The sequence below is a fragment of the Sapajus apella genome, unplaced genomic scaffold (genome assembly GCF_009761245.1).
Source record: "Sapajus apella isolate SASKATOON/1434 unplaced genomic scaffold, GSC_monkey_1.0 scaffold4, whole genome shotgun sequence".
NCBI lineage: Eukaryota > Metazoa > Chordata > Mammalia > Primates > Cebidae > Sapajus > Sapajus apella.
In genome coordinates this window covers 59,456,840-59,466,616 of record NW_022436944.1, presented here as the reverse complement: position 1 = coordinate 59,466,616, position 9,777 = coordinate 59,456,840, and the positions used below count along the sequence as shown (strand labels likewise).

The following is a 9,777-nucleotide window of genomic DNA, read 5'->3' as shown; positions in this document are numbered from 1 at the left end:
TCCTTCCTTCCTTCCTTCCTTCCTTCCTTCCTTCCTTCCTTCCTTCCCTCCCTCCCTCCCTCCCTTCCTTCCTTCTCTCTCTTTTTCTTTTTCTCTCTCTTTCTTTCTATGGAATCTTGCTTTGTCACCCAGGCTGGAGTGTAGTGGTGCAATCTTGGCTCACTACAACTTCTGTCTCCCAGATTCAAGTGATTCTCCTACCTCAGCCTCCTGAATAGCTGGGACTACAAGTATGTGCCACTGAGCCTGGCTAAGTTTTGTATTTTTGGTAGAGACAGGGTTTGCCATGTTGGCCAGTCTGGTCTCAAACTCCTGGCCTCAAGTGATCCACCTACCTTGGCCTCCCAAAGTGCTGGGATTACAGGTGTGAGACACCATGCCTGACCTGTTGCATTTTTCTTTTGAATTTTAGGAATTACTAATTTTTTTTTAGATGGAGTCTCGCTCTTGTCTCCCAGGCTGCAGTGCAATGGCACAATCTTGGCTCACTGCAACCTCTGCCTCACTGGTTCAAGTGATTCTACTGCCTCAGCCTCCATGCCTGGCTAATTTTTGTATTTTTAGTAGAGACGGGGTTTCACCACGTTGGCCGGGCTGTTCTTGAGCTCCTGACTTCAGGTGATCCTCCTACCTTGGCCTTCCAAAGTGCTGGGATTACAGGCATGAGCCATCACTCCTGCCTAGGAATTACTTTTTAAAAAATGATTTTGTTTTATAGTTATTAAAATAGTTACGTAGTTCTAAAATTAGATCTACAAAAGTAGGTATATTCAGAGACATCTAGACTCTCTTCTTGTCTCCCTGACACCCATTATGTGCCCATTTATTTTTTTGTCTATCTTCTTCATTGGAATGCAACTCTCTTAACACATAACTACAGATTTTGTATGTATTGTTTATTTCTAAATTCCTGGTGCCAAGAACAGCTTGTGTCAAACAGCAGGCACCTAATACATATTTACTAAATCAATCAACCAATTAGTCAATCAATAAGACTTTCAAACAAGCATACATCAAGTAAGGAGATTGTGTAGTCCAGTCTGGGCTAAGCAAGAGCTGGTGTCTGGATAGTCGCTGGTGAGGGACAAGATAGAATGGTTAAGCCTTGAGGGTATGTCACCAGAGGGCCTATTTGGATAAGGTCCATTAAACCTCCTAGAGGGAGAAGGAGATGGGGTTCACAGCCTCCTGGGAGGATATATGGTCCCATGAGAGGAGCATTGAAATTGCTATTTCAATATGGAGAGAGAGGGTTAAACAGATGGCACAAAACTTACTCGAGGGGAAACAGAAGCAAAAGACACACGCCTCACCTTCAGCTCTGGCCAACTATTGGCAAAGGATGGTTTTTTGGTCTGTTTGTTGAGACGGAGTCTCGCTCTGTCACCCAGGCTGGAGTGCAGCGGTGCGATCTCAACTCACTGCAGCCTCTGCCTCCTGGGTTCAGGCAGTTCTCCTGCCTCAGCCTCCCGAGAGGCTGAGATTACAGTCACACACCACCATGCCCGGCTGATTTTTGTATTTTTAGTGGAGACAGGGTTTCACCCTGTAGGCCAGGCTGGTCTCAAACTCCCGACCTCAGGTGATTCACCCGCCTCAGCCTCCCAAAGTGCTGGAATTACAGGTGTGAGCCACTGCGCCCGGCAGCAAAGGACGTATTTTAATACTATGGTGACCTGGTCTCTGATGCAACTCTTTGAGGCATTTTAATGGAGGAGATAGTCAAGTTTAGGCTCTAATGGAGCTTAAGTAATTTTTAGCCACTGGTTTAAAGGAGAGACATCATGAATGTCCCTTGTGGGGTAAGGGAGCAGCAGGCATGAGTACTGCAGACCAGCAGAGAAACAGGCAGAGAACCCAGCTCCTCCGGGGGGTGGCTTCACCGTGAGCAGCCAGAGGTACAGACACCAGCACAGAAACTGCCAGCAAAGGCAATGAACTCACGGCAAACAGTAGCAACTGAGGGGTGATACCCACCAGCAAGAAATTTCTGAGGTCCTAGGCACCTGGGAATCCCTGCTGAGTGAGCAAGCATTCACCACCCCCTTCTGTTTGGCCAAGGCATGGGAGTCCTGGGAAGTTGGCGGCGGAGGAACCCAAATTATCCTTGGAGAAGCCACAAGTCTTTGAGGGGATGACACTTACTGAACTTCAGCTCTGTAATTTAAGCTTTAGTTTGTGGCCTTCTGTTCATTTAGAGTATATATAGATCCCTGAGGCTACTGTGATCAAAGAAGGGAAGATCCATTTATGGATGTGCTGTGGCCTCCATGACTCTGTGCCTTCGCAAATCACATATGCCATCCAGGGTGGGCCAAGGAACCCTTCCCCAAGGGACTGCTGTGACACCTCCCCATGTAAGCCTGATCTTTCCCTATGGTCGTAAGGCCGTCAAGACTGACTTGGTTGAATTGCTCTCCTGGGTCTAAAGACAGAGATCTTGTTAACTGTGGGACAGAGTAACGAGCGGCAAGGGTCCACCCAGACCTCTGGATTGTGCTGCCCCATGAACAACAGCTTTTGAGCACTGCTGCATGCCAGGCATTTCCTTTACATTATGTCATTTAATCTTCAAATCACTCCTATGGGGTAGGTATAACTATTAGAAGACAGTTTACCCTTTGTCTCTTGTGTTTCCTTCTGCTGCAAAAGACGGGCATGCTCACTGCCCACTCTAAACACTCCCCTAAAATCCCAGACTTCCTTTCCCGTGAGAACCCATTGCATGAGTGCATAGTATCTGTCTCTCTTTCCATCATCTTGGGCAAACCGGGAATCCGGACCAGTGTAAGAAAATGCTGACACTCTGGGCTACTCCTGTGAGTAACAAATTGTCCTTCGTTTCTGACCCAGGAGTCTTGTGTCTTTCAGTACCTATGAAAATATGGTAGGGTAAAATCTCAGACCATTCGCAGTTCTTGACACCACCCCTTCCCATGCATACAGATGAAAACACTGAGGCCCAGAGAAGGGAAGTGACTAGGGCAAGTTTACTCCACTGACCAGTAGCAGCACTAGCAAAGATCTCCTGTTTCCTGACTCCTAGTCCAGTGCTCACCCCCTGCCTGCAGGCAACACCTCAGGACCTCTCCAGGCCTCCACAACACTTAGAACTCTACCTTGCTTCCCTTTGCAACCCCCAGACACGCTTCAGTCCTTACCTTTCACACTACATTTGAAGGTCTGACTGACCACTCCGGTGTTATTCTCTTTCTCTGCTGGCCACTGATACACGTAGACTGTGGTTCTGGAAGACCCAGCATCCAGCACAATTCCATACTGAACAAAAAGGGAAAGGGAGAGTCAGAAATGGGCCGGACTCCTCTGAGGGCTCCTTTCTCAGTGGGCCGCTGAGAACCCTGAGTACGTTAATCCACGCTACTTCACTTAGGGAGGGGCCGATCAAGAAGAAAAACTATTTTCTCCAAACCAATTTTGTCTCCTTGGACTGTGGGGAAGGGATGAAGAAAGGTAAGGCAGGTTCTAGGCCATGGTTGTTACTTTGCTGTGCATTAGAATCACCTGGAGAGCTTAAAAAAACCCAGTGCCAAGGCTATATCCCATACCAATTAAATCAGAATCTCTGAGAGTGGGACCAGGCATCAACAGGTTTTAAAGGTCCCTAGGTGAGTCCCACATGCAGCCGAGGTTGAGAGTTGTACTTCATGGATCTCACATACAATCAGGTTGCCTGACTCCTCCTCCAGACCTTTGAGGGGAGGTACAAAAACCATCTTCGTCTCAGAAGGAAAACGAATAATCACCAGATGCCCTCTATTTCTAAACTTCCAAGCTTATCAGTCTGGAAATAAACAACCAAAATAAAACTGTAAGAAGCAGCTGTAGGAAGTTTTCACATGGGAGAGGCATTTTTTTTTTCTTTTAGATGGAGTTTCACTCTCATTGCCCAGGCTGGAGTACAACTGCCCAATCTCAGCTCACTGCAACCTCCACCTCCCAGGTTCAAGCAATTCTCCTGCCTCAGCCTCCCAAGTAGCTGGGATTACAGGCACCTGCCACCAGGCCTGGTTAGTTTTTGTATTTTTAGTGGAGACAGGTTTCATGTTGAGCAGGCTGGTCTTGAACTCCTGGCCTCAGGTGATCACACACTTTGGCCTCCCAAAGTGCTGGGATTACAGGTGTGAGCCACCATACCTGGCTGAGACATGTTAATACCTGCATCAGTGCTCAGAATTAAAGTATTCATAATTAAGGAGAAAAAAAGCAAAATAAAAAATAATATTAACATATTGATCCCACTTTGGTAATGTGTATGTGAACAAATGAACAGGCAGGTGTTTCTGGGCAGTGCTGGGGCTGGCTGTGTTATGGCAGGAGAGTGGGTTGGGAGTCCTGGACTGATTTGCCCAACTCAAGCAGGCACCAGGAAGCTTCACCCGAAGGCTTGGCCAAGCCCAGGCTCTGGACCGAACCTGACCAGGAAAGAGCATGTATTAGTCGTCTATAGAGTTTGGAATTAGCAATGCATACCTAAGCCTGAATCTGCTTGTGCTGAGTCATCCCAGGGCATCCACAGGCCTTCAGGGTGGCTTGAAAAGACCCCCGTCCACCACCTTTGGGTTAACCTAGCTTGTCCCTCAGAAGACGATGAAGTTGGGTCTGGAGCAGGCTGACTCAGATGGATTCTCGATTTTAGGATGCTGGGTAAGATGCCTGACGTTTCTGGGTTCCCTCATCTTTAGGGGACTTACTTTCAGAGGTAAATACAGGTATTGATCGACTTACGACCTATGCAATTTATGATCTTTCAACTTTACGACCACAATCGCTAGCCACGACTGCTCCATGTCTGGCAGCGCAAACGTTGCCCAGCTGGGCGTACGACAGTGCAGGACAATAAACATATATGCTATATCATATCATTATTAGTCATTTTCTTGCCTTTCTTACTAAAATGTGAGTGGTTTATATCCCTATATCTTTAACAATATTAGAACATACTAAGTTTAAATTATATTTGAACAAGATATCCAGATGACATCTTTTATGATGAATGCTACATATTTGTATCCCATGGAAAGTCACATAAAATTGTGATGATTTACTTTTCTATTTACAATGATAATAAATAAATACCTGGCAACTAGTCCTTTTTAACCCTAAGACTTAACATAGTTCATACTCTTCTGCTTTTCAAAACTCATCATGTGCCGTGGTTTTTCACTTCAAACCATAGACCAACGTGGTTCAGTGAATTGTGAACATTCCACAGTTTTACACAAGGCTGCGCCTTTACCACAAGTTAAGGTGGCTTTTTAAAAATGAGATTTGACAAGAATGCTTTAATAATAAGCATTCAGGTCAACCTTTACTACTGGTAATGCAGTGTTTTACTTAAACCTGATGAATGTAAAAATAAGAAACAAAATGGTGTAGAGATGATACAAATGGCATAAAATGAACAAAGAAAATTATGATATATAACAATAATGAAAGAAAATTATGATAAAATATGACATAAAGATTTTTATAACATCATTTCACAGTACTGTACATATAGCCTGCTCAACTTACGACCAAATCGTGTTACGACCGGTCTGTCGGAACCAATTGTGGTCGTAAGTTGAGCACTAGCTGTAGGAGGCTACCTGCTCGGTGCTTAGTGCTGCTCATAAATAGGCTACTGGCATATATGGAAAAGCCAGTTGAGCAAAATAAATAAATAAAATTACAAAACAAGAAAAACAGAAAACAAAGAATCCCTCAAATCCAACTATTGGGCTAGCCCTTGTTATATCTTTTCTGATATATGCATATATGTATCTGGATACATATATACGTATGTGTTTAGATGTATGTTATTAAATCAACGTGGTTTATACTGCACATAGTTTTTTTTTAAATGCTCTTTTCTCCTCCTCCTCCTCCTCCTCCTCCTCCTCCTCCTCCTCCTCCTCCTCTTCTCCTCTTCTCCTTCTCCTTCTCCTTCTTCTTGCAATGCTCTTTTCTTGTTGCTTTGTTGAGACAGGGTCTTATTCTGTCTCCCAGGCTGGAGTGCAGTGGTGCCATCACGACTCACTGCAGCCTTGACTTCTCAGGCTCAATCAATTCTCAGTCCCAGCCTCCCGAGTAGAGGGGATTACAGGCATGTACCACCATACCTGGGTAATTTCTGTATTTTTTGTAGAGACAAGGTTTCACCATGTTTCCCAGCCTGATCGCGAACTCCTGGGCTCAAGCAGTTCACCCACCTCAGCCTCACAAAATGCTGCTGGTATTACAGGCAAGAGCCACTGCATCTGGCCATGCAATGCTCTTTTCTTAAAAGTATATCATGAACATGTCTCCCTGACAGTAGAAACAGATTGATATCACCATTTTCTCTTTCTTTCTTTCTTTCCTTCCTTCCCTCCTTCCCTCCCTCCTTCCTTCCCTCCCTCCTTCCTTCCTTCCTTCCTTCCTTCCTTCCTTCCTTCCTTCCTTCCTTCCTTCCTTCCTTCCTTCCTTCCTTTTTTTGAGACGGAGTTTTGCTCTTGTCATCCAGGCTGGAGTGCAATAGCATGATCTCAGCTCACTGCAACCTCCGCCTCCCAGATTCAAGCAATTCTCCTGACTCAGCCTCCCAAGTAGCTGGGATTACAGGCACATGCCACCACGCCCGGCTAATTTTAGAGATGGGGTTTCACCATGTTGGCCGGGCTGTTCTCAAACTCCTGACCTCAAGTGATTCACCCACCTCGGCCTCCCAAATCGCTGGGATTACAGGCATGATCCACCACGCCTGGCCTGATATCGCCATTTTCATACATTCATTGTATTCACTGTTAGATACAGCATAATGCACCCAATTTCCTGGTTCTATACATTTAGGAGGTTTCCAACTTTCTATTATCTATATTACAAACGCTTGTTTCATTTGAAATGGGACCAAATTTTTAAAAAGTTGCTCCCAGCTCCTGAGTCATGGCCTCTCCATTATTTTGAAACAGAACATCTGTGTTCACTGGTATGCGAACTTGGACAGCCTCTTAATCCCAGCCCTCAAGTACGATGAATGTTGATGGGGATCCTGACCTGACATCCCTCATGGAGTACAACAGTGGCATTGTTCATTATCTGTCCCAGGCAGCGACTCACTGTGAGGTTAAAGCACAGGTTGAAACTAAAGGCAGGAAGGAAGCCAGGCACTAAAGAGGTCCAGACCCCCATATTCTTGGTCTGTTTTCTTTCCTCCCTCCTGCTGCTGACCTGATCACTACCACTCCAGCCGGCCCTGCCACGCCTGGTGCTGACCCATAAATCACAAGGAGAGAGAGAACAGGAGAACAACTGTCACCTTCCTTTCCTCAAATCTTTATTCCAACCCTTCAAAAAGGGTGCATGTTTTCCCTGTGTAGAAAACTCAGGGGTGCTGGGCCAAGATCGGAGAGAAGGAAGAGTATCCATTCTCGTTTGTGACTCCAGCTGCAATCCAGCTTTCAGCAGGGTCTGCAGCAGCCAGGCTGCCCTGTGGGCCGGGAGAGACAGCTGCCCTCCCGCACCTGCTGACGCAGCCCACCTCTACCAACTTGCACTGAGCCAGCGCCACCATCATTCATTGACATTTTCAAAAGTGGAAAACATGGTCTTTCACCGGTTTTCAGAGCTCTTTTGCCTAAACAGTGAAATTCAGTGTGATTATTTTGGTGGAGAGGGGATGAGAATGAATTTCAGTTCAGCTAGGCAGGTGATGTTCAGATAAAAAGTAGTAAGTAATCCTCCGTCTAGCGCAGTGTCAGGAAAAGCATGGCTTGAATACGGATCTGAAGACGTAGGTTAACTAAAAGGAAACAGTCTTCCAGGTTAGAAATGCACAGAATCAGGAAATCGGCTAAATTATTCTGTATCTAACAATGAATGCAATTAACGTTAACCGAAAGGGCCAGTCTCCCGGGTGCAACCAACAGTTAAGGGCTGTGCGGTCTGTCAAAAGCAATAGCGAATGCAGAGTCATAAGGTCAACCTTCTTAGATTTGTTTATTATCATTGTTCCTATAATAATAAGAATAGTAGTAGTAACAAACATTGTCCAGTGCTTATTCTAGGCACTGCAGGAAGTGCTTTGTGTTATTGCCTGTATAATGCATATGTTATCATATCCTATCATTTGACACCTGGGCAAACCGAGACTCACAATAGAACGTAAATGCCCAAGATCACAGACTTGGGATCAAGCGTGAGTCTAATGGACTCACACCTGTACTCATAGCCGTGATGCTTTCACTGAGCTCAAAGGAAACCAAGTCTAACGGAGTGACTGTTCAGTAATCAGGTGCATTGCAGACTTTCTTATTTAAACAAAAAGTCCTTTGAAAGTAAACTCTTAGATAAGAGGTGTGCAGATTTGGCTGGAGAAGAGGACCAATTTGTATAAGGAGCCCAAGGCTTTCCAGAAAAAAAAAAAAAAAAGAAACTAATTATCCACCTCTTGCTCTCCAAGAAATAGACCAGGGTGGGCTACAAGACACCAGAAGTCCAGGCTGATGAGCAAGGCTCAATGAGGATTAAAAGGGAATGATTTCAACACAGACTGGGTCAGTGGTTGTGCTTTGGAAAGTACCGTCTGAGCATGGGAGTGTAGACTAAAACGGCTTATAATCTTGCACCCAGTATGGGGAACTCATGCGGGCTGGGCAGGTCAGGGTGGAAAAGCCCATCCTTAAAACCTTGACGGTGCAGAGCCATCTTTAACAGCGTCATCACGTGGCTGCAAGAGGCAGTACAATGGTACTGATCATCGGACTGAGAAGCCATAGAATTCTTAGATGGTTATGACTGGGGGTAGGGAGGGCGAAGTCTCAAGAGGAAGGTATGGGACTTCGTGATAATAAAGCGGGGGAGTGGGAGCTGAGTGAAAATTACCAGTGATGGCATCATGTTTACTCTTCCAGCTTGTGGAGCAGGTCAGACCAGTAACACAAGGGACTCGGACATTTTCGCCCCTTGACTGCGTTTTAATAGTTCTGCTCATAACCTCACATAAACCAAGGTTAGGCAAGCCAAGGTGAGATTTAATATCCAGATATGACCTTGCACGAGGGTCCTCTGTAACACGTCAGGGCCCTCCAGAGAGGCTGTTGCAGAGCTGGCCCTTTAGAACCTACTGTCCGCTGCACGTAAAGCAAAACGGGGCTCATGGTATAAAAAATAATAAACATAACAAATAATTTAAAATCCCTCATATTTGCTCAACTTCCTCACCTGCAATCCTCTTCAAAACAAAAAAAGAGAGAGAGAGATCTCTCAATATCCTGAGAAACACTTCATGTGGAATGCTCTCTTCCAAAGCTGTCATTCTATTTCTGGTTCCACTGGCCCAGAACATTTGTCTTTTCTCACATTTAATCCACTCAACTAAGCAGAAAGGACCTTCCGAGCTCATCTTCCCATGTTTCACAATTTCCTGTCCCTTGCAATGGTGGCTAGGGTCTGTTAGCAAGATTTGGAAGAGATTTTAAATCCCCTCTTTGAACTGCCTGCTAACTGGTGGTGGGGGGGGGGGTGTCTCCTGGTTCCTCCAAACCCTTGTTTAAGGCCACTGTGGTCTGTTCTCTTTTCTTTCCTTTACAGCAGTTCTGCTGTTTTCAATCTCTGTAACCATGGGACACTATTTGCCCTTTCTGTTCCTGTTTTCTCATCTGCAAAGCAGGGACAGTAGCAATATTATTTACATGGAGTAGTCACTGGCAATTCTCTGCCTATATCTGCTCAGACCTTACTACTGTGATGTACAACCGTCCACCCCCCACCTGCCGATGCACAACCGTCCACCCCCCA

General features: G+C 45.5%; 1 protein-coding gene across 4 annotated transcripts in view; it reads right to left on the bottom strand.

The window, feature by feature from the left end:
* Positions 1–9,777, bottom strand: part of ENTPD3 (ectonucleoside triphosphate diphosphohydrolase 3) — a 33,680-nt gene that overhangs the window by 15,426 nt on the left and 8,477 nt on the right. For all 4 annotated transcript variants that reach the window (XR_004265996.1, XM_032271214.1, XM_032271222.1 and 1 more), the window contains exon 4: positions 3,162–3,279. Coding sequence is in view for 3 of the 4 variants with exons in the window: in XM_032271214.1 (XP_032127105.1) it covers positions 3,162–3,279 (118 nt within the window). In the remaining variant the exon portion in view is untranslated. The remainder of the gene's footprint in view (positions 1–3,161; positions 3,280–9,777) is intronic.